Source organism: Sturnus vulgaris, chromosome 7, assembly GCF_052056855.1.
Source record: "Sturnus vulgaris isolate bStuVul1 chromosome 7, bStuVul1.hap1, whole genome shotgun sequence".
Classification (NCBI taxonomy): Eukaryota; Metazoa; Chordata; class Aves; order Passeriformes; family Sturnidae; genus Sturnus; species Sturnus vulgaris.
The window spans coordinates 27,369,431-27,396,600 of NC_142249.1; the positions used below are offsets into that span (position 1 = coordinate 27,369,431).

General features: G+C 44.0%; 1 protein-coding gene across 8 annotated transcripts in view; it reads left to right on the top strand.

Moving 5' to 3' along the window:
• BIN1 (bridging integrator 1) overlaps window positions 1-27,170 on the top strand; it is an 88,228-nt gene that overhangs the window by 11,950 nt on the left and 49,108 nt on the right. For all 8 annotated transcript variants that reach the window (XM_088168237.1, XM_088168240.1, XM_088168238.1 and 5 more), the window contains exon 2: window positions 26,492-26,572. In XM_088168237.1, the coding sequence (XP_088024363.1) occupies window positions 26,492-26,572 (81 nt within the window). The remainder of the gene's footprint in view (window positions 1-26,491; window positions 26,573-27,170) is intronic.

The following is a 27,170-nucleotide window of genomic DNA, read 5'->3' on the forward strand; positions in this document are numbered from 1 at the left end:
GTTATGACTGAGAACCAGCCCTTGAATTCATGCTACAGTACAAGCACAGTGCTTGGGCTGTACCTACAGGGCAGGCATAATGCAAAATGACCTAAAGAAATGAAAGAGAGAGAGGAGTAACTAACAAGATAAATCAACTAGTGTAGGAGGAGTCTTTAAAAGGAACTTGCTTTTGAAGGTGCTTGGATGGCCTCGGGGTAGGCAGGCACTGAACTGCATTGCAAGTGTGTGAGTGTAGCACAGTGTGACTGCAGAGACCAAGCATCCTGCCAGGGAGGAAGGGAATTGCTTTTCCATGCTGTCTGTCACAGCACCACTCCTGCTGTAGCATCACTTAATTTAGACTTGACTGACACTAGGAGATAAACTGCAAAAACTGTGGGTGAAGGGGAAGGGAGAAACAATCTAAAATGTTGAACATAGTAAAGGGATTAAAATCTTCATATAAAAACATCCCGGAATGTCAGGATTTGTGTCAGTGCTAGATGCACACCAGGGGCCCAGCCAGTTCACCATCTCGAGGCTTGTCTTGTTTCTAAGTGCCCTTTGTGGGAGAAGAGATGCTTGGTTTGAGCCTGTGGTTATGTAGGTAAAAGAACCTTTCATCTTAACTGATTGGCCATTTTAAAAGAGTGCTTGCAAAACATCCGGACAACCGGGCATTTATTTGTATCTTTCTGTAAACATGCTGTAGATTGCTTTGAGGAAAATAACTCTTGCATCCTGGAGATATGTTCATGTGTTTTCCTAAACTACCATTATGGCTGTTTTCTAGAGAAAAGTGATCATTATAAAGGCTGATATTAGACATATAGAAGGTGCATTAATTTTCTCTTACAACTGTGAATACAGGCTTTTAAGAAAGATCTTTGCTTCCACTCAGTTTTCAGTTTAGGACAAACAACTGCTGTTCACCTGTTTCCAAGGCTGTTTTTTTTTTTTTTTGTTGCAGTGTTGTTGGGCCAGTCTCCTACTTGTACTGGCCTTTCTGTTGTTAGAGCAGTTTCAGAGGTTAGTGCTACATCTCAGTCATTTCTGAAAGTCACTTGAGGGATTTTTATGTAAGAAGCCACATCCGTAATGTGAGTGTCCTAACCTAATTAGTTTTGGTTTGTTTTTAATGCTAAGTGGCAGAAAAAATCAATTTTTATTGTTGAAAAAACTTTTGTCTTTATCCTTGATTGTTGAATTCACTGAGTCTGAGCTCCTCAGGCTGGCAGAAAGGGGTGAAAAACCTGTCCCCCCTTCCAGCCTGTTCATGCATGTGGTGAGTTGACTGTGACTTACTGCACAGAAGGGGGAATGAGGGATGAGGGTACAGCTGCACTGATTAATGAAATCTAACTGGCTCCTTTCCTGGGACAAAAGACAGAATTAAATGATGTTAATTCCTTGCCACCTTAATTTCAAGGTATTTGATAGGTGCTAACACCAGCTTTCCATTTCTGCTGGTTCATGGTGCACTAGTTTGGTTTCTCCTGCAATAGGTGCCAAAGCCTCCTTTGCAGTTCCTGCTCTAAGGTCAGCGCTGCCGGGGAGTCAGAAAAGCAGATTGTTGTGATGGTGAAGAGTCCCAGTGTCTTCTCCTTCCGTGTTCCAATGCAATGACTTTTTGACAACTGCTGTATAGTATGGATGTTAATGACCTGGACAATTTACCAGGAAAGGAGGGGAAAATTGTACTGCTAGCTCTTCTCAAGATGATTTTCTTTCACACAGGCAGAGATGAGTCATCCAATGTCACTCTTAAATTAGGTGAGAAGTTGTCCAGGGTGGTTGGAGGAGGGCAGGCAACATTTTGATTTAGGACTGCAGTAAGTTGTTGTCTAGCCAGGTGTATTTGAGTATGCCAGGAAACTCAGCAAAAGTGCTTTTTCTGCAGTACTCGTGTCCTGTTCTGGGGACTCCTCTCCATAAATGGATTATTTGGAGGCTCTGGAGCATAATGTTCCCAATCACATGACCTGCAGGGTCACCATGCCCTCTAACGTAACTGCAGACAGAGAGTGGCTTTGCTCTGTGTTATGTGTTTAAAGAGCATTACTCTGATTATCCAGGAGGGTGGATTAATGGGAGTTAATGGATACTTTAGGAAAGAAGGAAGGGAGAGATGCTCAGGAGGTGAATTTGAGCTGGCAGGCTTATTAGCAAAACAGTGCAGTCTGCTTGGGAAAATGTCAACCAAAGAAGCAGCTCTGGGGAATTGCTCTGCCCTGAAGAACTTGAGGAAACAAATAGTAAGGTGCTTGTGTGGGACGTTGGGTCATTAAAACTCACTAGTGAGTTGTGGTGATGTTTGAGGCACCCAGTAAAGTATTCTGTAATAAAACAGGAGAAAAATAAAAGATCCTTCTGTCCTGCCACATATTGGAAGCTAAACTGGAATTTCTCTAAAACCTCTGTTTCCTAGCTCCAGCCCTCTCCCATGGTGGAAGGAGCAGAGTCCTGCCTGGTGGGACACAAGGATGTCAAGTGGGAAGCAGTTGGATGCTGCACAGCAGCCATCCATGAGTGGGCAGGCTTGGAGAGGAGCTGCCCGTGGCTGTGGTGGACACAGGAGCCCTGTGGCACAAGGGGGTGAAGGAGTGACCTGGCCATCAGAAACCTTTGATGTTCAGTGTCTGAGGGCAGCACACTGTGCTGGGAGTTGCACAGGCTGCTTGAGGAAAGGAATGGAAATGTTCTCCTTGTCACAGGAGAAGATCTGATTGTGTAAAACGATCAAATGTGTTTTAGGGAGCTGAATAGAAAAATAGGGTCCAACTGCACCAGGAGTAATGAAGAACAGGAGAGAGTGAGGGCTGGAGTGGGGCTTCCAGGGGAGGAAATGAGGCTTTTTCTTTAGGGGAAATGGCACTAGTGCCAGCTCTTACCTAAAAAAGTGCTGCTTTAGAAGGACAGGAAAGAAAGGGATTGCCAGAAAAACCCCTAGAGTGTGATGGTGTGCCTTGTTTGCCTGCAGCAGGTGTTGGTGGGGGCTGAGTCCTGCTCTGGAACAGGTTCTTAGCAGCACTGGTGCCCTTGGCAGAGGCTGCCTGTGCAGTGTGCCCTGTGCCTGTCCTCACAGCCCTGCAGACACCCATCCTGGCCCCCACAGCCTGCAAGGAGCAGCAACACAGCTTGGTTGCCTGGGTGAGTTAAGGTTTCACCATCATGAATGGAGCTGTGAATGAAAACCAAGATGGGACAGTGGAGTGGCAGCCTTGGAAATGAAGCCCTCCTTGAGAGGCTGCAGTGTGTGCCTGCCAGCCTGCAGGGATGGGCAGTGGGAAGGAAAGGGACAGCTGAGCTCTCTGCTCAGGGAGGAGCCCTGCAGCACATTCCTTGAGCCCAGGATGGCACCAGCCCAAAGCCAGTCGTGTTGTAGGTATGGAAGGGTGTCAAAGCCTTGATGGATATTTTTAGCCAGAATGAGTAGGGGCAAGGGTTGAAGGGGCTGGAGGAAAATTGAACTGTTCCTGCATTTTCAGTCTCCTGTTGCTGAGGAACCAGGTATCCTTTTCAAAGGATGACTAATTCTTTGTTTCATGGAATGGAGAACAGAGAAAAGCATTTTTTTTCCTCATCAGATGAAACAAGTACTTGTTTTTGGAGGTGAATTTGTCATGTTTGGAACCTGCTGCCTTCAGAGTTTCCTCCTCTGCTCTTCCTTGAACTGTTGGTGGATCTGTGGCACTAAGACATGTCTTTGTAATGTAAACATCAGCTCCCTCCCACATCAAAAGACTTGAGTGATGTCCCTTTCTTTTTTTTAAAAAATGTAGGGTTGGAGTTGGAGGGAAGGCTGTTCAAGCAGAGAGTATTGTTCATTTGCTCTGGTCTGTTACTGTAGGGTTGGTTATCAGTGCTGGGCTGTGCATAAGTCCTTCCTGTCCCCCCATTCTTTCCTCCAATCCCTAAGACTTTTCTCTATTGGGGAAGATGCAAAAAGGGGAAACCTGAGGTCTGAAAGATGTTCAAACTCCTCTGCCATGCTTAAAGCACTCACCTGTAAAGAATGTCTGGATGATGGGAGATTAAAATGTGGAAAAGAGGGTGTGTGTTGAGACAACAGACTCTTTAATTTCTTCCTCCTGCTGCTGCCTCCCTTAGTTTTCTGACTATAGTAACCTTCTGATGATATTATTACTCACAGGATATTGTCTCCAGAAATCATGGTAGCCCCACTACTCTAACCCCGTGTGCAGGTACCCACCCAGACAGATTTTTTGTGTGTTATCCTGAAACTGTGGCCCGGATGAGCAGGGATGTTAACAAGTGGTTTGGAAACATGACGAAAATGTATGAAAACAGAATCTGTTTTCATGGTGACGGGCTGAGAGATGAAAATTCATGTATCGTGCTTTCTGCTGCCTTTGCTCTCTGGCTCTATTGCTTCCTTACTAAAACCCATTAATCTGCTTTTTGTTTGTTGCTGCCATTCTCTCTAGTGTTCCTTGCAGTTGTCAGTCATGCTTGAATTGATTTTGCCGTTTTTGTAAAGAAAAAAAGGTACAAGTCAGGATATCCTCTGTTCCATCAACTGTGACTGCTCTGGGAGGGTCTTGCAGGGGTGAGAAGAGAAGGAGATGATGTGAGGTCAGTCAGTTCCCCTGTCCTTGTCCTTTGTCCCTGGGACATGTTGCACTGGTGCAACTCATTTCTTTGGCCTTCAGAACTAGTTCTTGCTAGTAACATGTGGATGCAGGAAAAAAAAGAAGAAGAGTTGGAGTAGCTGTGTTTATTTACCTGTGTTAGTATATCTTGGGACCAATATCAGTGCATCCTGGATGCTTCAATCCTGTCTTGCCCAAGCAGTAAATCTCACTTTGAGAATGATCATTTGGAAATGTTCTTTTGAACCCTTTAGATTGGTTTTCACTTTTTTTTTTTTTTTTTTTTTTTTTTAACTTGATGTCCTTGCTTTTGAGAAGGAAAAAAAAAACCCGTGTGGCTGAGATGTAGCCTTTGTAAAGCTGACTCAAGGTTGCAGAAGTAAACAGTTTTTGTCCCGCCCTCACCATTACCCAGTGTTTAAAACCCAGAAGGCTGAAAGAAAGTCAGGAACATAATCAACAACTTTATCTCCTTCAGCAGTAGTTGAAGAAGCCAGCTGGACTTGCCTGCCTGTCAGAAATCTTACCTTGCAAGAGTGTAGTGCTACCATTCACAATGGCCCCAGCAGTGGTAACAGAAAAGGCTCAGAATTGCTAAATTAAGCACCTGATTTTTTTATGTTGTGCTTCCTCAGAGACTATGTGAGAATACTCACCCCACTGTGATAGAAAGGAAAGGTAGGGATACAGAAGGGCATCATGGTTTGTACAAAACTGAACAGAGCATCTGTGACAGAGGCAGTTTTCCAGTGCAGCTTTTCCTGGGTTTGAAGGGAGCTGTGACAGTTTCTCCATTCCTTCTGTAATAAACATTACTGTTTATTGTCGACCTATGTGTAATTTAGGGTTGTTTTGTATGACTGTTGCATACTCCTTGTACAGCTATGGCCAAGTCACTTGTTCTCTAGAGGTCTCATTCTGACATCTTCAAATAATGAAGAGGAAGTGGTTCTGTGTTGGGGTGAAAAAAGTCTTTGAGCACACGTGTGTGCCAAGCCTTCGCACGTAGCCTGCTCTGCTGCTGGCAGTGCTGCTGTGATGTGGGTGAGACTGCCCTGCTCTCTGCAGCAGAAATGCCCTGGGTTTGTGTTGTCTGTGCTGCTGAAGGTTGGCAGAGACAGACTGCCTGCTTTCAGCAAGTGTCTTTGGTTTATTTGTGTCCCTGCTCTGAAGTCAGAGATGAGAAAGAGTTTTGTTCTTGCACTAGGGCAGTTCCAGTGCTGTTGTGTGATGTGCTTGTTTCTTTTGATACAGAAGAAGGTCCTGTGTTTGTTTCAGAGGAGGATATCCAAGCATTTTATGCTTGCCCGCAGGTGCATGTGGCAAAAATAGCTGCAGCTGGATATCAGCTCTGATTCTGCATTTATTTCTTCCTTTCATTGCTTAGCAAAGCACCTAAGGCCTAGATAGCATCGGCTGTGCATCGTTAAAGCTCCTACTTCCAATCCCACCTTCCTTTCAATCCCTCATGGTGATGCCCAGCCAGCTCCATGCTTCCACACAGCAGACTGCTTAGAGCCTGGATACCCTCCTCAGCTACCGAGCAGGGCTTTCCCCAGAGACATCCCAGGGAAGCCCTGGGAGCCTGTCTGTGCTCCCAGCTCCTTGCTGCTGTCAGAAGGAGTGCCCCTGCCTTGACTGTGTTTTCCTGCTCTTGGAAAACCTGAGGCTGTCCTGTCAAACAGCTCTTCAGAGCTTTCTGTCCTCTAATCATGGACCATCCAGAACACAGGAAACCCTTCCTCTTCCAAGTTCAAACTTCTTTTTCAGAATCTGTGATGTTCCACGGTAATATCTATTTAGTTGTTGTTCTAGATCCTCCTTGTTCTATTTTTTTCTTTCTCTTCCCATCATCTTTACCCTTTGCCTGTGGTGGCTGTGCAATCAGAGCAAAATCCAGATGAGACTGCCTCTTTGATCCTAGCCTGCATTTAGTAATAGGGCTCTGGTTCTTACTGAAGAAATAACATTACAAGGTGCATTGGCTTTTCTTTCATTCAAAAGTTTAATTAGTGATTTGAGCAATACATGGTTATTTTTAGTTCTTAACTCTTTCTGAAATTCATCCTGAGAGTAGCTACCACAATTGCAGAATGGTCTCATCAGCCTGAGAAACTGTCTCAAAGAACTACATAATTTAAAAAAGTTTAGATAGAAAAATAATTTTGTAATATTTTAGATGGTATCGCCTTAAAAATCTGATAGTAAAGAAGTCTCAGAAACCCAGTGCTCAGTTTCTTGGAGGGTTTGTCCTGAGTGGACAGCAAAACCTACCCCAGAAGTTACATGAACTGTGAAGATACTTGGTAAAGTTGGTTTGGAACTTTGCCATTACAGTTTTATCTCTATGTTGTGTAATACTCTGTGTGGCCTAGAACAGTAGATTTACACTTTTTTTTTAAAACACTTGAATCTCAGTGAGAACTTCAAGCGTCACAGAAGGTGTTGTAAATATTGAGGTTTGGAAATTACTCTTGGTAAGCAGAGCCAAAGTTTTCAGTTGATAAACTAGTTCTTAAACCACTGAATTTGAATGGGTTTGTCTCAAATTGGGGCTGACTTATCTGCATCTTCCTTGTATAATTAAGAGTTTAAAAAAATTTGAAATGCTGAGACCGGAATTCAACATCTTATCTTGAAAAAGAAAAAGGCTTGGCAGTGATTATCCCTCTTTAAGAATGGGTGGGAATTTTTTAGTGTTGAAATACGAGTTTATACAAGTTTTGCAAGTCTAAAGCTTGGTATTTTCCAGACTGATGGAAACAGGAGACATTCTGTTGAAATAGCCCAGCCTTTCTAGTCCTTTAGCCCAAAATCCACACTCACTGGTGTGATTTAGTGAAAACAATGGCCCAACAATTTACAAGAGGCCTAAGTGCAGCAGTGCTGGTTGGAAAATCAATTCCACCCCTTGTGAGCCATCTGGGACATCAGAAACCATTGGTTACTTTCAACCCAACCTGTATTGCTATTTTTAATTGAGGTTTGTTTCTCAATCCTGTTTCAGCGTTTAGCCCTTGCATTCTTGGGTTAGCATAAGGAGGACAGTGGTACAGAGGAAGGAGAGTGGGAAATGAGGCTTCTTCAGTGGCCTTCTTGGGAAAGCTTTGAAGTATTCGTGAAACTGTGACCTCTGCAAAGACTCCTCTGTGCTTTGGTAATTTCTCTAGTCCAAAGCAGATTTTCTCTCCATCCCCTGAGCACAGGATAGTTCTATTCTGGAAATGAGGATGGAGGGGATTCTGTATCCATCTGTGCTGGAGAATGCACTTCAAAGGAAGGTCCTATTGTTTCTTGCAGGAGATGAATTAAAGCAGAACTTTGACTCTAGAAACTGCTACCATCGGGTCTCTCGCCTGGAAGTGATTAGGTGGCAGTACTTTTGAATGATTTGTATATTTAAGCTGTCTACGGAAGATGGATCAAAGGTCTGAAGGTTTTTAGGATGGTACTCTTCTTAAAAGCCGGGTTCCTTTGCTGTGCAGCCCCCCCAGTGCAAGTCCGAGGTGCACAGAAGGTAGAACAGCCCAGCCTATTCTTTCCTGCCCCATCCTGTTTCCTAGCGCTGCTGGAATCGCTGCTGGAATCGATCCCTGTTGATTCTGGCACAGTGTGTGAAATCCACCAGGGGACAAAGGCTCCTTTTGTTGGGAGCTGCAGCCTGGGGCATGGACGTGCTTCTCTGCACTTGCCTCTTGCTGGGGCATCACGCAGCGATTCCAGTGGGATTTCTGAGCCGATTCCAGTGGGATTTCAGAGACGCCTGGGTTGCCTGTGTGGCTCGGCTTGGAGTCGCCACACTGACCAGAGAGTGTTTCCTATTGTCCTGTTCTGGGAGAGGGAGAGGAGAAAAGCCATGAGTGAGGTCGAGATTTGCACAGGAGGAAGATAAATATTGGGTGAATGTGACCCTTTGTGGCCAGGTGCAGGTGACAAACAGTGAATCGACAGCCACAAACAGACCTTCCCTGTTCTCTTCTACCTTCACTCTTAGAGATACTTTATGCAGCTAATCTCAGCTGTGTGTTTGTTTTGGGATTTTGTTTTGTTTTTCCTAAACCTTGTCTTTGTTCAGTACTAGCTTTTAATACTATTGTAACTCTGCAGGCTGCACATTGCTGAAACTCAAGTGTAGTGGTTGATGGGGGAAAGGTGTTGGAGGAGCAGGTTGGCACTGGAGGAATGGGCTGGGGAACACCCAGGAACACCCACCTGTTGAGAGAAGTTCTCCTCCCTTCACAGGTTTCTGTTCCCCTCCATGGGAGCACTCCAGTTCCTGTCCTTTCTTGGCTGTGGTGTCACAGAGCTGTTTAGGGAGTGGGAAGCGAAACCTGTGGCAGGATAGGATCCAGCAGGGAGGTTTAGTTCTGTGCCCATAACTGATGAGTAAGAGAGTCAGCAGAGCACCTCTCTTGCCAGTGAGAACTCAAAATCTCACTTCTAATCTTTGAAACAGTGTCCCATGCTCATCAAGTATCTGCAGCATTGTCCAGTGTGGTGGGGAATGAAGCAGCTGCTGACAGGAGCCTCAATGCCCACCTTCATTCTTGCAGATGACAGCAGAAGTATTTAGGTGATGGCACTTGCCTCTTGGGAGCAAAGGCACAGAGATGTGTGCAGATGCTGTTTTTGTTTTCCTGAGCTACCTGTGTGGATAGCCCCAGCCATGGAATGCTGGCTGGTTGCTGTCATGACTCATTTTTATTAAAGCCATGCTGAGCCAAAATGAGTGTGTAGGAGCTGCCCAGGAGGCTGGTGTGACTGTGCTGGAAGGACACCCGTGTGAGCCAGCACACAGCTCACACTGTGCCTGCAGCACTGAGGGCTGGGGTGTGGTGACCACAGCCATGAATGACACTGGTGTGGCTGAGGTAGGAACCTTACTGCACACATAACTTCAGACACCTGTACTGGCAGGCCTGGCAGGACTCTGTGTTTAAAGAAAGAGGTATTACTTAGTTCCCCTTACTTCTGCTGGGGAATTACAGAAAACAGAGAAACCTTTATAAGGTTTTTTAGCAAGAAATCTTATCACTATGGTTCTTTTGTTTCATACCCCACTCACTCCAGGTTTAAGTCTTTATTCATAATTGGAGTAGATTGTGTTGTGTTAGTCTTAATGAGGTGCTTGTTCTTTTGTCAGGCACACCAGGTACTGGCTCCTGTTGGAGGGGTTAGACCTGGAAGACTGTGAGTTGTGTCTAAGGTGAAGGAGGGTTTTTCCATTCCCAAGGCTGAGTTGTATGTGAATGTGTCAGCGGTATTGAAGGAGGTTCCCTTAAAATCCTGAAATGGAGAGGAGTGTAGGTCATAAAAAAAGTCTCATCCATGTTCTAGATGAACTAGAGCAGGGCTTCAGACTTTTTCTTGGGTCATGGGGCCTTAATTTTCTTTTCCAGAGATTTGGCCTTCTCTATAAATGCCAGATATACAGATATACAGTTCGCTTTCCATAATTGTTCTTCATTGGCCTTGAAGTCTGCAGACCACATGCTGAAAATCACGCGACATTCTTTTGTGTTTATTGCCAGATCTGTAATTTCAACCCAGTATCTTCTGGCCTTGCTGTCTGTTTAACTCCCTGTGCTGTTTACAGTTGGAAAAAAAGTTGAACCGCCATCCCACAATCCAGCATGACTGTTGCAGAGTGAGCTCAGACATTTATTTTTTTCCTAACATGGTCTCCTGTATCTGGAATCCTGCGCCAATGTAGCAGATTTGTTTGTGGCAATGGTCTGAAAACTCAGTGGCATTTTCTCCCCATTCTGAAGAAGTTGGATGAAAGATAGTGTACCTTTCATGTGTCCTTTGTATTCTTGGGGTACTTTTTAAGTAAACCCTGGCAATGCCCACCCATGCTGTGTTGAACTGCTAGAAGCACAGTATGTTGGTGAGAGCTGGACACTCGCATCCAAACATGAGCAAAGCAAAATTGCCTGCTCAGATCTGGCTCCCAGAGTGGTGAGATAGCTTTGCACTGAGTGCCTCCCTTGTCTCTTCTGAGAAGGATGATTTTTGGTAATGTATGGTGGAGGTTATTTGGCTGATGCCTGTATTTGCCGGGCTATCACTGTTCATCTCACCTCCCGACTGACAATTGCTTTCATGGATAATCAGAGAAGTGATAACTTCAACAGCAGTTCCCATGTGTCATCTGTGGCTACTTTCTGATGCTTCCTACAGTGCCAGATCATCTGTTGTGGTTTCTGCCTTATTTCATTTATTGAACCCTTGCCCTTCCTGTTCCACTTGTGCATAAATCTCAACTCTCCTCTGCAAGGTTTGTTCTCTGGGAATTTTATTTTCTGAGTAGATGAACAAAACCTTCAATCACTCTAGTCACTGAAATCTTAGTTCCTTTCTTTTGCTAATTCTTGCTCTTCCTGACTTCAGCAGCAGCAAGAACAGAAGCAGGCTCGGGAACCACCTGGATAAGGGAATCTATGTCAAAACAGAAGTTAATCTTGAGTTACCTGTGGAAAAAATCCACTGCAAGGAACTGGGCAAATGGAAAAAGCCTCTGTATTTCGTGTGGGGGATTAAGCAGGGCACAATTGCTTGCATGTAATTATCTGGAATAAAAATGCTTTATATGTTTACTTTATAGTAAAGATTCAAACATGGCTCTGTTCCAGAGACAAGCTTTTCAAAAAGCTGTTTGAGAGACTGATCATTACACAAGGTTGTACATGACTGTCTGGAGACAGTTAATGTTTAAATGAGGCAGGTTTTAGAATAGATAATTTGCCCTTTGTTTGTTGTAACAAAGCATTTAAATGTATCCTGAGGGACAGAAGTACAAAAGCTTGTTTGGTCCCTTCTTTTTATTTGGCTTTCATGGTAAATTTTGTGCAGCAGAATTAGTTGAATGGAGTGCTGGCATTTAAGTGCTCCTACAGTGGTGAATCTACCTGAAGGTTACAGCTTGGTGCTTTTGTCACTGTGGTGGTGACCTGTATTGACAGTGAAACTCAGAACACAGTCTGACTGGTTACTGGACAGGGCTGTAATGCATCAAAGTGTGAGTGAGAAAGTATACTATGCCGAGTTTGCTCTTGTTCCAGGGTGTGCCGTCAGCTCTTTGTGTCTCTTTTACAGTGCCATTGAGTCTTGCAGCAGCATTGCACAGCCAGCACGGAGCAGAAAAGGAGTCTGGCTGGGATACATATGTCTGTGCTGCTACAGAGTGAGTCCAGGACTAGAGATGTGTTAGGAGGTCCTTTGGTCCAACTTCTTAAGTAAATTGTGCACTTGAATCCTTTCTGGCCATCCAGTGTAGTGCAAGGGTGTCTACTGCATGTCAATTCAACATGTTGAATATGAAATGTAATGTAAGAGGATGTGAATACTCTTAGATACTGACAGGGGCTTCTCTGTTCTGTGTGTGTGACTTAAAGTATCTAGGGTGGGGTTTCAAGGGACTGGCTCTTGGTACTGAAAAAGGAATCCAGGAAAAGTTTGTGAAATATGAAAATCTTGGAATAGAAGATTTAATGACTTTAGGCATAAAGATGTCCTGATGGTGTTTTTGCATCCCATGTTGTATGTTAGAGGGGACTTTATAAAGCTGTGCAGTTGATGGTGGCATAACCAAAGGTGGGCAGCAGTGAATGTGCATGAGATCTAAACAGGAGTGATGTGGTTAAAGAGGCTTGCTGTGATCTAGAGACATTTTGAGTTATATCTGGACTTGCTGGCTCCTGGTAACCCTTTACAAATAAACTCTTGGGCAAGAGGAGATAAAAGCAACTAGATGCAGTTCCAGCCTTCCTTTTGTGAGTGCTGCTAGCAATGGAATAAGTGTGCTTTAACCACAGAAGGTCAGCGAGGCCTTCGGGCTCCAGACAGACATGATGATTTTATTGTTAGCCTGTATAACAAGATTAGCACCAAGTGACTCACAGAACAAGCCAGGTGGTCTTTAATCTTCTGTATCTGGGTCGGTATGAAGACATTTTCATTATCATGACAAATGTTGTGGCTGAAACCTTTGACAAAATCAGGTCTTCAGTAACAAGGGTTTTCTGTGGGAACTCTCAACTTTAATAAACACAAAACATTGAAAATGTGTGGTGGTTGTATTTTTTTTTTTTAAATTTCTGTTTGCTTGTTTGGATTTTGATGAAGTTTTTGAAATTTTTAGTGGGAGAGAAATCTCAGTGGTGAATCCAGAGGTGGTGCTGAACTTCCTGGCTGAGGGGGCAGTGGATATCACAGCAGAAGCTACAAGTTATATGAGATTTCCTTCTGGAGTGTAGGTTCCTTTCTGATTCCTGGGATGCTTTCACTTGTGTACCTACAGATTGCAAGCTCCTAGTGATTGCTCCAGCATGAAGATGTAATAGTATTAAAAAGTAGGTGAATCTCCATGATAAATGGAGTCTATGCTAAATAAATTTGTGCTTTAACAACCCAGATATTGCCCTTTCTCTTAACTGCTCCTGTGATCGTGGCTGACCTTTCTGCTGCACGAACACAGGGCAGTTTGCCCCGTGCAGGAGTGAGCTCAGATCCAGACTAGAATATCTTTATTTTGTCTCCATTTCAAGCTTCCTGTCAACAACACAATTGACAAAGTCAAAAGAATAAATCAGAACCCCCACTGAAAATACCAGTTTATATATCATGTTGAAACTGTTTTGGGGTTTTCCTTATGTTGAAGTGAAGCTTAATCCCATTTTTTTTAAAATGTGAAATGTTAACCTCTGTAAATACTGGGTGCCTTTTGCTTATCAAATACTGTGATGGGATGGGGAAGGGAGCTGTATTTTAAAAGCTGAGGTCCTGGGTTATAAATGAAAATGCAATTGGAGTTAATAATTTCTGGCAAGGACTTTTCCTCCTTGTAACTTTGTCTTTCCCCTTTTGCTTATTATCTGGGCACAGTAACTTTATGGTTCTTCATTGTAACAGCTCAAGAGGTTTGCAAACGACTTGGACTTGCACAACTTTTGTGGGAGTAAAGAGAGAAACCTAGACTCTGACCCCTGAATTTCAAAGAGGCCCCTTCAGCACCTGCTGAAAGTGTGCAGAGGGTGAAGTCAGCTGTGCAGCAAGGGTGAGAACTGTGTGCTTGACTCTTCTTGCAGGAGTTGGTGCCATGTAGAACTGTGGCACCAGATGAATACAAAAAGCATGGGAAGATGGTGAACAGGAAAACACAAGAGGGAGGTCAGGACAGAGTAGCAGGGAGGTATCACTGGGCATGTGGATGTCATAGTAACTGCTATGATTCTGACTTATATTTGTGTCATTTTAATTATGGCAGTGGATTGAAGGAATGGTGATGGTGTTTGTAGACATAGAGGTGCTTTTTAGTGGATAAACAGAAAGATAAGTAATGTGGTGGGCAGAGAGTGCTCAGACACTGGTGGCTGTAATTCCAGTGAAATACATGCCTGGGGACCTAGGGACCTCTCCTTTAGGTACTGCCCAGCTTGCTCCATGCAGAAAACCACAAATAATATCTTCCTTCTGGTTACTCTGCTTTTTCTGTAGTTACTATCTCTGCTCTGCTTTAAAAGGGTCTGTATTGGAAATTTAAAGTTGATAGTGTATAACAAGACATCCCCTTCTTTACACTTTTTCATATCCTAGATGCAAAACAAAATGAGTGAGCCCGGTTTTATCCACAAGCACTTTCACAAAGCTGGAATCAAATAAAAGCAGGGGGGTTTGCTCCCAGGTTACTGAGTATCCAGCAGTTTGCCAGAGAATCTTACATTCTGAATGAGCCCTTTTTTGAGAGATGAGAGATTGCAAGTGCCAGGCTGCCTCCGTGTCACTCTGTAATAGGATGTGACTGGGATGGTGCAAAGCAAGTGCTGGTTCTTTGTGACACCCACGCCCTGAGTGATGATGCAGGTGATCTGAGCCCATGCTTGGCTCAGGCCACTCCTGTGTGCTGCTCTGCAAACCAGGGACAGCTGCATTGATTCATATATAAAATATTCTTGTTTTCTATGAATCTATTTGAAATTTCAGACCTTTCCAAGTGAGGCTGTAACATCAAGTGGTGGCATGTGGAGCTGGGCTTTGGGAGAGCTGCAGGTTGTTGACAGTTCCCCTGGTTATTAATGGCCACAGCAAGGGCTCTCAGATTCTGAGAATAGACCCTGTGTTTGCTTTGGGGGAGACAGCTGACCACGGTGTTTGATACAGCAATGTGTCTCTGCCTGGCTTTTGATTGACAGTAACACAAAGTTGTTCTCCTCCTAGCCACGGTTTAAACCCGGTGACATTTACAGCAGAGTTAACTTCTCTGGTCTAAGTTTAGATGGTGATTTTGTGTTTGTCTGCATGTGTGTGCTTAATAAGATACAAAAACAGGGGAGGCCTTCTGCAAATGAAAATATAACAGGAATTTCAAACCACGGCTGAATGTGAAAGAGGGAGGTGTTAAACCTTCATGGATTTTCATGGACTAGTTGCCGTAGATTCTCACTTAAGATACTGTAGTGTTGAAAGGTTATTACCTATTTTGGCACTTAGGGTTTGCTCTCATTAAATGTGTGGTGAATACTTGTAATTGTGGGACTGTCAGTATGACTGGGTGGTTTTGGGTTTTCTGGGCAAGCTGAACTTAGAATTGGCTGGTAGCCTTAGTCCCACCTGTGCACAGCTAATGACATGTTTTGTGGGTGTATGTCCGTAAGCCATCTGGAAATAGCATGCGGTCTTAGCTGACTGCTGAGATTTCATTTCTTGCCTCGCATCCCTGTTACTCTTTCAGAAGAGTCTGCTGTTAATGATCCTTGTTGCAAGACAGAAATTCTCCTGCCTCCCACAGCAGGCTAGACCAAGAGAACAGAGCTGGCCTTGAAGTAATGAGGACTATCAGGGGAAGCCTGCTCTATTTGAGCCTTTAAGCAAGTGGTGCTGAAGCACAGTGAGAAAGGAACAGATCCTTGTCCAGTGATGGCTGAGCCAGAAATGTTCTGAGCTTATGCATAACTTGACACTGTTAAATGGTGCTTGAGTGAGAGCACATTTTGGTCTCTACTGCTTAGAAGGCTGTGTCAGATGAATGACCCAAAGAGGAATGGTTTTGTCTTCCATTACAGACCTTTGGTAAGCTTTCATTCTTTCAGGAACATGACTTTATTCTGATGCTGTTGTCTCCCAGGCCTATTCTGGCAGCAGTTGTTTACCCCAAATAGAATTACCTGTCTCTTCAACTCGGCCCTGATGCTCAGTATCCTCCACTAGATGCATGAAGGATTTGCACCAATGTTCCCCTGACATTGTGGTGCAAAATGTATTATAAAAGCTGGTGGAACTCTTCAACCCTTTGTGAGCATCATGAACAACTTACTGGCCTCACGTTTCTGGAGAATTGACTTGTCACTTCAGGCAGTGCTAACAGTTATACCTGGGCAGAAAGGTGTGGCTTTGAGTGGTGTCCCGAGAAGCTGTATGCAGAAACCACATGAACTGAGAATGTAGAGAAGTGGTTTCATCCATTCTTTATAAGACAGGAAAGCTCCTGGGTTTGGCTCTTTTTTGTCTAAAATGAAGGGACTGGGCTGCATCAACCCCTCAGAACTGCTCTGTCATGTTAGCAGTCCACATATTTGTATCCACCTTACCTCACTTCTGTGTTCCTCGTCAGAAACAATTGGGTGCATATGACAGGTGGGAGAAATTTGCTGGAAAGAGTTTCTTACAATTCCTTTTCCCCTCCGTTTCCACTTCTTTCAGTCCTTGCTGTTCAAGTTTGCAAAACTACGCTTATGTAAGTAGTGTTTTCCGTTGTCACTTCATATTTGTGGAGTGAGCTGCATCTTTTCTTTGTAGGAGACTTGAGGATTTTCAGTTACATGTGCTCTGCAACCTTTCTGCCCTTTGCCAAGCTGGACACATGGTCCAATTTCATTCTTGTTAGTGTGATAGTGCATTAGTACTGCAGCACTTCTGAAGAGGAAAACTGCAGGGTTGGGATCCCACTGTAAACAAATCTGGAACAAGGAAGGCCTTTTGCCTTGAGGTTGCATACGATGAACAATGATACTAAGCAGAGCTTTTGCAGCTGCACTGATGCTGTAATCAGCAATCCTGGTTGCCTGGATTTGGGATTTTCTGGGGCATGGAGTACCAGGGTGAGAGAGAAGAGTTGATCCATCATCACTTCTGTGAATGAGAGGTACTGAGTTCTGCTGATTGATGAATCTTGTTATTCCAGTAACTATGTATGGGACAGTATCAAAATCCCTAGGCATTCCATGTGACATCTATAAAGATATGAGTACAAGGATATCTGTATCTATAGATACAGACATCTATGGTATCTCTCTATAAAGATATCTATGATTGGTACTCTCTTTCTTGGATGACAAAAGAAGAGGAAATACTTTTTCTTTGCACCACACTTCATCAAATAAAGAGAAGTTTTGTGCCATTTCTAGCTGTGTAATGCTTTCCTTGAAATACTTTGCAGCAGTTTTAAGTTGTCATTCCTGTGTTGTTTCATGGACCTGTTTTAATGTTGATGAATGTATGGTGCACAGCAGGAATAAAAACAATCTGAGGATCTTTTAACAGACCCCCCTCCAACTGATTTATAGTGACCAAATTTCCTCAGTGTGCCTTTTTCTTCTCCTTAGGGAGTAACATCTCACGTCCACTTGTTCGTAATATATTCAGTATCTGTCGACACCCTTCCAGCATGAAGCTGAGCAGAGCCATCTTGTCCAAGGCTGGTAACTGAGCTCTGAGACTGCTGTCAAAAATAAAAGCTGCTGAGCTTGAACCAGATCTGGATATCTGAGAACTGGAAACTGTGAAGGACAGAAGTGACTGAGTTGATAACTCGGAGCACTGCATGCTTTGCCATGTACCATGTTTAAGGATTTAGCAAACAATTGCTTCTGCTTTAGCATATGAAGAAGCCCTCTCTCTTTAAAAAATAGCAAAACAAAAAAAGCAAAAGCACCCTGAGGTGCCTCTCCCACTCTGGCTTCATCTGCCAAAGTGGCAAGATGCAGACCCTCAGCAGTCCCTGCTGTCTGGTGCAGGTGTGACAACCTCAGCACAGCACCCTTGCTGCCCTGTGCTAATGTCAGCTGAGCTGGCCTCTCTCAGCAGCTCTTGGCATCTTCTTCCACGAAAGAAAAAGACACTTGAGAAGTCTGCACAGCTCTGTATTGAGGACACAGTTGTGATCCTTTGGGAAGAGGGGGCAGCTGAACTCCTCATGTCATTGCCTGCTGTGGGAACATACGTGACTGATAGCATGGGGACAGCATCTCCTTTCACACTGCTGGGAAATCTGTACCTGATGTAGGCAGTGAAATGTGGGAGAGCCCTCTTCTCCCCAAATGGTGCAGTCAAGAAATGTCATTTGTGGTGTGGTGAGTGTCCTTCACCTTGATTTGTGCTTTTGGGAGAAAACAATGAAGCATTCTGGATCTGACATATGCAGAAGTGAAAGCCTTTGCTGCCAGGCAACTAGGTGGTCTTGACTTAATCTCTTCATGGCATTTTCCTTCTAAAGATCTCCAAGATCAGGGTCCATCTTGCTGGTATCTAACAGCAAATCTTGATGCAGATGTGTTCACAGGAGTTGTTGGAAGGAGAGAGCTTGTGCTTGGCAACCTATTCTTAGATGGAAGACAATCTAGGGGCTGGTCATAAGACTTAGAAAACCTGATGATGTTGTTCAGAAATGTCTTTTCACTATTGACACTGAGACAGTGATACTTTAGGGTCTTAAATAAAAGAAGGCTCCTACACTGTCAGTTTTAAAAATCCTTGCAAGCATGTTTTAAGCTTTCCCTAGTACAGCTAATAACAGTAGTACATCCAGTACTTTTTAAGGGAGCTATTCTATTTGTGACTTTTTTTTTAATTGCTTAGAGTAACATTTTAGATGGAACAATGAGCTTGGGGTGTGGCTTTTAAATATATCCCAGTGATATTGTGGAGCTCTTGAGTTTGAGGTTTTGATTTTAAGTTTGTGCCTTTTTTTTTGTTTGTTTTATTGCTTTTTCTTTAGAACTCAACTGGAGCCATTCAAGAGTCATATGAATATTTTTTTTTTCCCACTGAAAGTGCTTATCTGAAGTAAGAGCAAGGGAATGCATATAGAGCTTGCCCATTTCTTCAAAGAACTTGTTATTTATAGGCTTTTTGCCAAAGCTGATGCCACAAAAAATTGACTGAGCCCCTGGGCTTTGTGTACACTTGAATGCCATCTTTATCTTTTTCCTTAATAAGTCTGTATGAGAGTAGAATCAGCACAGATTAGCTGCACAGTACTTACTGTGCCTTTTGGTTCAGTATTCTGACCTGCACAGCCAGTCCCACTGCTGTTTTCTGGGAAGCCAAGAATAAACCCTAACCACTTAGATACTGTAGCCCAGTTCTGTGAGAAGTAGCAGTGAGCCTTGCCGTAATATAAAGGACTATGAACGTTTTTTTTAAAGCATTACTTTATGACAATATACTACAGTTAGAAGCAGTGTTAGCAGATAGTGAAGGCTGAGATCAAACACATGGAGGTAGTTGTCCAAACATATGGAGAGATGTCCAAAAACTGGGGTTAGACCTGATTCTTCTCATTGTGGTCACCTATGGTCTTAGGACACCTGTGTATTGTAAGATGCTGATTTCAGACTAGTGAAACTTGTTGCCGTGAATTCTCTCTTGGGCCTGTTATGGGGAAGCAGGTTTTCCAGGAAATAATTCTGAGTGAGAAAACTGGAACTTTATTTTTTTCTATATTGACTACAGAGTGAGAGAGAAGGATGAAGCATGAGAGGCATCACAATATGACCACAGTGAGTCGTGTTAAACTTGAGAGGTGTGTCCTGAAGGTGCAGGTCATGGTGAGGCTGCTGTTTAACAGCTGTCAGAGGCAAATACTTGAGATGAGCCTTCAAGGCAATGCAGCATGACTAGCTCCTACAGAAATTTTTAAATATAGTGCTATTTAGGGAAGGTGACAGTTCTTTGACACATACATGCTGTTTCTTTGGCTATGCATGCTGTTAATATCTAGTCACACTTGGGTTTATGTTACACTTTGTCTTGTATGGAGGAAGGAATGAGATCTTTTTGAGTAGGATATTTGTTTGGAGATTAAGTGGTTGACGTTCATTGAAGCTGTTATCTTCTGGATTTGGGAAAGAATAGCTTTGGAAGGGCCTTAAAAGGTCTGACCCCTTTGCTGAGTGGGCTCAATCTGGCTTAAATCACACTTGAGATGCTTTTCTTAAAGTCTTGATAGCAAAGGACTTGCATGCAATCTATCCTAATGATTTAAATGCCTTGCTGTTAACATATTTTTAGGGATGTGTACAGAAAATTGTCTTTTTTTGTTGTTTGTGTTTTAGAATATGGCTCTAAGCATGTAAATTCTCACATAGTTTAACTACAGGGACACCTGTGAAAATCAAACTCAGTGTGCATTGAGCTGAACACTGAAATTGGTCATCTTATCTCTCTGTTCCTCTCTTTCCCATTTGCCAGCTGGAAATTCCAGGGATAAGTTTGGTGACTGTGACATGCTGACCAAACACTCTTTCTTACAGCTGGATGGATGTGACATTAGACATGGCTTTTCCAGGTCATTCAGGAAGTCTCTAACAAAATGCAGTATTGGACCCTCATTTCCCAGCACTTAGTTCTCTGTCAGAGGCAATGTCCTGTCTTTGTGGGATCTATTGAACCTTGTTAGCAAGTAAGAAGCAAACAAGAACTGCTCTGTCTGTGCCAAGTTTGACATTGCCCTTTCCCATCTTCCGGTGATCCAAGGGTCTTGGTGATTACTCAGCTATGGGAATAATTTCCTCAATTTAAAATGAAGCGTTAATATGTTTGGAGTTTCTTCCTCTCCACCCCCATCCTCCTTTGTCCAGTTGTTTGAAAGAAAGACTTAATTGTGTCAGGCTTGCATGAGGAAAGCCAGGCTGTCCCCAAAACCAGCCTGGAGTCAGGCATGGAGGGCAGGAGGACATGCCCTTCTCCTGGGGAGGGCTGGAGAGGGAGTAGTTTCCCACTGCTGCTCATGCTTTTCTCCCCAGATCTGAATGCAATAACCAAAGTATTCCATAAGCACAAATCTACTTCACTGAGCAAGTCACATTGCATCTGGGCACAGAAGAAATGAGGCTTAAAAAAGCTTATGAAACTTCCTTTGTTTGTACCTTATTAAGTTACATGGCTTTGTGCTTTCCATCTGACTTGGACACTATTTTCTTCTCCTCCTCTTCCGAGTAGAATGTCTTCCATGGAATAACAGGCAGCAGCTGAGATCAAAGACCTATTTGTTCTGTTGCTAGTTAACCCACTGACACATGCCAATTTATTGCAATTCAAAGTTAGTCACAGTAGTTACTGGTTCAGTGCTCATTTGGTACTTGGAGATTATGCACTGGAGTTGGCAGACATAGCAAAAGTCAGAGGTGTTGCTGGTAAGGGGTGGAAAGGTCAGGAGATGGAGTGATTTAGGGGTAGTGGGCCCATGTCAGTAAGATGCAGGTGCAGCCCACTCTGATACTGTGGGGAGTAAGATGTGCACTTGTAGGGCTGAAGTTCCCTGGCCATGGACTTAATGACTTCCCCTTCATCAGGGCTGCACCACCCTAAATTCAGATGTTTCAGAGGCAGATTTAGCTTTTTATTTTGTGGATCTCAAACATGCATTTATTTTATTGCCTTCCATCACTTGCATTCCCTAAACTGGTCTTTGGCCTTAGTGACACATATGCTAAAGACAGTAGAGTTTTACAAGGTTATTGGTTCAGATAATGAGTCTACATGGAGTTTGTTGAGAATATTTGGGGTTTCAGGGCTTCTGTTGTGTTGTGACATTAATATTTCAAAAGGGAGTGAGGAAAGATGCAGACTGAGAACTGTGGCTGCATTAAGCAGCTGGCATATATTTCTTTATTAGAAAGCATAAATGTAGTTGCAGTTGCTTTTTTGAGCAAAGTAGAACTGCATTTTAGTTGGTCTCATACTGCTTCTTGATGCTGACAGCTGCGACACTGCCAGCGTTTGTCCTTACTGGGGATTGATGCTTAAAATCAGAATTTGGTGGTCACAGGGCTGATGTCCAGATCCTCATTCCCTTCCTGCCCAGTGCTTGAAGCAGAGCACTGGAGACCCTATGCTAATCTGTGTGGGGGCTTGCCCTTCAGGCATGTTTCCACCTGTTCAAACCTGGGAAAAAGGGGGTAAACTGCAGCCAGATAAAATGCTTCCTTCTGAGTTGTACAAAGTTGTGATGACCAGTCATTGTGTGAATCTAATGGTCTTTGAGGAGAACCTGCAACTTGGACAGCCCAAAGCAAATTTTCAGATTTGCTAGGAACAGCTGCTATTTCATGCCTTTACTTCTGTCAATCTCTCATTGCTAGCAAATGCCACATCTCTGGTATGAGGATTTTCCTATTTCCCTTTCACTTCTTCTGTGTCATCTCACTTCTTAAGGTGTAGCAATTCCAAGTTTACTGCAGATGGTTCTGCCCATTGAAGCAGATTATCAACAAATCCATGCTATGAGAGAAATGTGATTATTTACTGATTTGTTAATAGCATCTTGCCTTCTAGGTTCTTAAAGTGCTTTTAAAACTTCAATCGAACTCTGAGTCTCCTTGTTTTGTTTGTTCCTTTTATTCAAATGCAGGAAAAACTGAGGCTCCATAGGTGGAATTTGGCTCTCTTTGGAGATGCTACAGTAGCTGGTCTGTGCCTATTGGTCTTAGTGTATGCAGAGCATTTTCAGGTCTAGCTATAGTTATTAGGAAAGACTTGGTTTCCGAGAACCGCTGGAAAAGATATTTGGTGCCCTTGGCCAAAAACACTGGCTAGTATGACAGTCCCATCCTGTTATTGTAAATCAGTAAATTATAGTAAATCAATTTACTACTGCTGAAGTAAATCAAGACTGAAACCCCTAGCCACACTAGAGCCTCTGAAATCCACTTCACAAGGTGTTTTGTGAGATTCACAAAAAGTATTCCCTCCTTCCTTGCACCCTATCTTGCACCATCTTGAAGTGGTCCCTATCCTTACACAGGGCCAGGACTCCTGAGGTCAAGGGCAGACCAAGGAGGCTGGCCATGGTTGCAGCTTAATCTTTTAAATGCCAGATCCATGCCTGTCCGTGGTGTGGTTTTCCGCCAGGCAGCAGCTGACACATCACACCATCTCTGATCTGCCCCGAGATTTGGGAGCTGCGGTGGAGTCCTGTCTCCTGCCCTGGTAAATCTGCTCCATTAATAGCTATCAAAGAGCCTGAAGTTTCCATCCGAACTTTATCTGGCTTTGCAGTGAGCTGGAGGATTAAAACCTGTCGCAGGGGAAGGGAGGGAGCAGCCGTGCCTCACCCGGAATAGCCTGACCTATGACGGCAGTACCAGCCTGGGGAGGGAGTTGTCCTGTGAGCTCACGGGTTATTAGCAGGGAGCACAGACATGTCTGCAGTCAGCAGCACACCCAGGCCAGCTGCTCCATCCCTGCCTGCTTCAGAGGGATTTGTTAGTACAACTTGCCAGCACAGCTCTCTGGTGGGGGAGCTGGCAGTAGGCTTGAGGTCCAGCATTGTGGCACCGTCCTGTGCTGCTCAGATGACTTGGGGTTTGACTCTGGGCTCTTTGTGTGGGGCAGATCTGGTTATGAGACAGAGCATTATGAGGAGATAACCACTGTCCTGCTGCAGCCCAGGGCTGTTGTGTCTCTGCTGCATCATAGCAGGTAAAAAAAGGGATTGTTTTATGGCTGGGGCTTGCCTGTAGGGCCAGCAGACATGGAGCACGAGCCTTCATCTACCACATGGGGAGTAGTGTAGGAAGCAAGAGCAGGGTTTTTTGTGTAGCCAGGGATTCACTTCTCCCAGCCTCTCTCTTGTACTTGGTTTTGTTTTCCTTGCTTTATTTCTCTGCAGGCATCCCCAAGTCATCTGTTTCACCCACCCCTTATTCACCACTGTGGAATCATGCAGAGTTTCTTTTTACTTCCTCCCTTGTCATTCAGAACTGCTCCTCACCTGAGCTTTCCTGTTCTAGCAGGAGCTTTTTCCTTAGAGATTGGCTGGGAGCTGGAGCCCTTTGCAGTGCCCAGTGTTTTGAAGGAATTGTGCAGAGCACCTCAGCACAGTGGAACAAAATTTTCCCTGGCTGGCCAGATGATGCCAGACTAAGTGTGCATGTTCCCCAAGGGGCAGTAGAACTGGAAATAACCTCCTTGGATATGAAGGAAGCAGGCATGGAGTCTGTAATGAATAGTCTGTGAGTGCTGCTCAGTGTTTTACACCAGGAAGCACTGAGGCTGTTCTAAACCTTTGACCCTGGTGACATACTCCAGATTCCTCCCAGTTAATACTTTAAATTAAATGCTCTCCATTTAAATGCTCTCCTTCCCTCCCCTCCAGGCCTGAAAGCATCACATCTTCTGATTAGTCAGACAGATGCATTGCCTTTTGTAAAAATCTCCTTTGTATCCTCAGTAATCCTATTGATCTGTACATGGAGAACATAATTCTGCTTTGAAATTTACAGCTTGCATACTTTGTTATCAGTAATGGGTGCTGTTGGTGTGCCTGTTCTTTGAACACCATAAAATTCACCAAGCAGGTGAGAAATCCCTGCTCCATAGATCTGACAGCCTAGGGGAGTGCAGCTGAACAATATCTGGAGCAGGTTACCCATACCAATGGATGGGAAAGATGAGGCCATTCTGAATCCTTCTCTCCTGCTGGCATGGCAGAGGAATGTGTAACCTCAGCAGCAGTATTGCTGTGGGATGTGCTCTGCTTTGCTGGAGTGGATGGGCACAGGAGACACCAGTGTCTGGTGTACAGGACTCTGCCAGTACAAACAACGTTGCCTCTTCTCTCTCCAAGAAGCTCTTATGTGCCAAGGGTTTGTGAGGAAGAAGGGAATATTCATGCTTTCTGTGTCCTGATGTGTAGACAGATTTACCAAGCACATTAGGCATTTGTAGCTGCAGTATTTGTTGCTGGTATTTAAGCTGTAGAAGGTTGTACTTAAAATTCTGGTGGTTCTTGATTCAGTTCTTGGTGACAAAGAGCTGGTGACTCTTTGTCTGTGTCCCCCTTCTCCTCCTTTTGCTGACATTGGAATACCTCAGCAATTTCTGGAGGTGAAGAGAAGCTGTCGAACAGAGGGAGAACAAAAAGCAGTGATTCCCTCCTAGACATTTAATCCCAGCTGAAATAAGGGATTTAGGAGCTGGATTCTGAATGACTGCACTGATTTATCACATCTTGCACTACAGTCAGTTAGTGTAGTCAGGGATGAGATGGGAATATTCAGTCATGTATGGAGGAGAGAACTGTGATTAGCCAAATAGGCCTAACAGCTGTCCTCCAGCTCAAGAGTATAAAAAAACGTGAGTGGGCCAGTAGGTGCATGGCCAGTTGGACTAAACTATTGTTATAGGTCACTTCAAATTGAAAATATTCTATTCTACATCCTGTTGCATGATCCTTTTCAATTCCATTCTGGGGACTAATCATGAAAGACTGATCCTTGCCTTGCATAGGGAAAAATTCTCTGTATGTTCTCTGAGAAGATCCATAGGTAGCGAAGGCAGCTGGAGGAAACTGGTTTGGGTGACTGTCATGGCTCTCAGGTAGTTCCTCAGAGTCTGGGAACAGTTACTGATGGTTTACTTGAAGACCTGATGTCAGTAACAGGCACCTGCTTTTTTCTCCTTATTCGTCTTCTCCCCAAAAGGGGCTGAACATGATAGCTGGGGTCTGTGGGTGAAGGGCTGTTCTGCTGTGCTCAGCAGAGCAAGGGACACTCCAGCTTTCCAGAGCTTTCTGCCTCTTGGGCAGTCATGCCCTTTCCAGACAGGTCTGCCTTGCTTGTTGAGGTGCTCCCTCAGCTCCCTTTCTAGCTCACCTCTGGCTCTCCAAAACCTCCTGTGACTGTCTGGTTTCATGATCCCTGTGAGACAAGTGAAACCTTTTTTTTGCCTTTTTTTTTGGCATGGTTAGGTTTCAGTTTTGATTCAGACAGATGATATAATTGGCTTTAACCAGCTGCAGGGTATATCCCAGTCTCCCTGCAGCTGGAGTTGCTTGGGGCATGGCAAATAGCTCCTGCCCTTCCCCACAGATTTGCCCAGACTTCTTGAGATGAATGTACCTGCCAGCCCAGAACATGAAATGCTGTTTTGTTCTAAGCCTGGGAGCAATCCACTTAACTGCGTGGAGATAGGGAGCTAAGAGAGAAGGGTGATAAGAGAAGTAGTCTGATAAGGATTTTTTTACAGGCTGTGGGGAGCTGTGCTGTGCAGGGAGGTGGCTGCTTACACTCTCTGAAGTGACTCTTGGACTGAGTGTCACACAGATTAATGGTGTGAGGTCCCCAGTGGCTCTCAGCAGCCAGCTCTTGTCAAGCATGTGCGTAGTGACAAAAGGTGGAAAGAAGGTGGGACTTTCACTGCTCCAGCCACCCTGAGATCTCTGCACAGCTTTCTGTGTTTGAGGACCATCCAGCTGGTCTGGTTCTGGGAACAGAACCCCACCCTGTCTGGACTAGAGGCTACTGTTAAATCAGGATAAGTGTAACTACACAACGTAAGGCATATTAGGGATGTGGTTTGTGTCTTGCTGGTTCTGGAGATAACTGGATTGCTATAGCCTTGTCTGCACAAAGCATGAGATCAGTGAAAGACAAGCCTCAGTCATGCTCTTTAGTACAGCAGAACGTAAGAGGTCCGAGTTCTTCCTGACTCATCTGTAAATCTGTTTTCAAACTATGACTGTGTGGAAAAATATTTTGAAAATTTTGAGCACAAGAATAAGGGTGACTTTTAAACTTTTCTTCTCTCAGCCTAAGGACCAAAAATATGCAGCTGTTTCTTTGTCTCTGCTTTGCTGTATCTGTGTTTGAAGTCTCCTTTCTTCTCTCTCTCCACAGGTCCTTCAGAAGCTTGGTAAAGCAGATGAAACAAAAGATGAGCAGTTTGAACAGTGTGTGCAAAACTTCAACAAACAGCTGGTAAGATAATCTGTGATTTGTAACTGCACTCTGGGTTTCAGTATTAGCTTCCAGTCATCTGCTGCAATATGTAATTAAAGGCCATTAAATTAAATAATGACAGGCCTATGGAAGTGACACATAACTCATAACTTTTCACTTAGGAGAAATGACATTGTGACTTCCAGGGTCCCTTTCATGGAATCAGTGAGAGAATCATAGAGGATGCTGAGTTGGAAGGGGTCCATCAAGATCATAAGTCCAAATCCTGACCCTGTGCAGGACACCCCAAGAGTCACACCATGTACCTGAGAGCACTGTCCAAACACTTCCTGAACTCTGCCAGGCTGTGACCACTGCCCTGGGGATCCCAGTGCCCAGCCACCCTCTGGGTGAATACTTTACTTGATACCCAAGCTAAATCTCCCCTGCCTCAGCTTTATCCTGTTTCCTCTGTCCTGTCACTGGTCGTGAGAGTGAAGAGATCTGTAAAAGTAATACTTGTTCTAGACCCAATTTTAGAAAAAAAATAGCTCAACCAGAACACTTTCTTCAGTTAGCAGCTGCTTTGTTAATGTAATTTTTGCTGCTCTGCTGGAAATGGAGATATAAGAGCAAC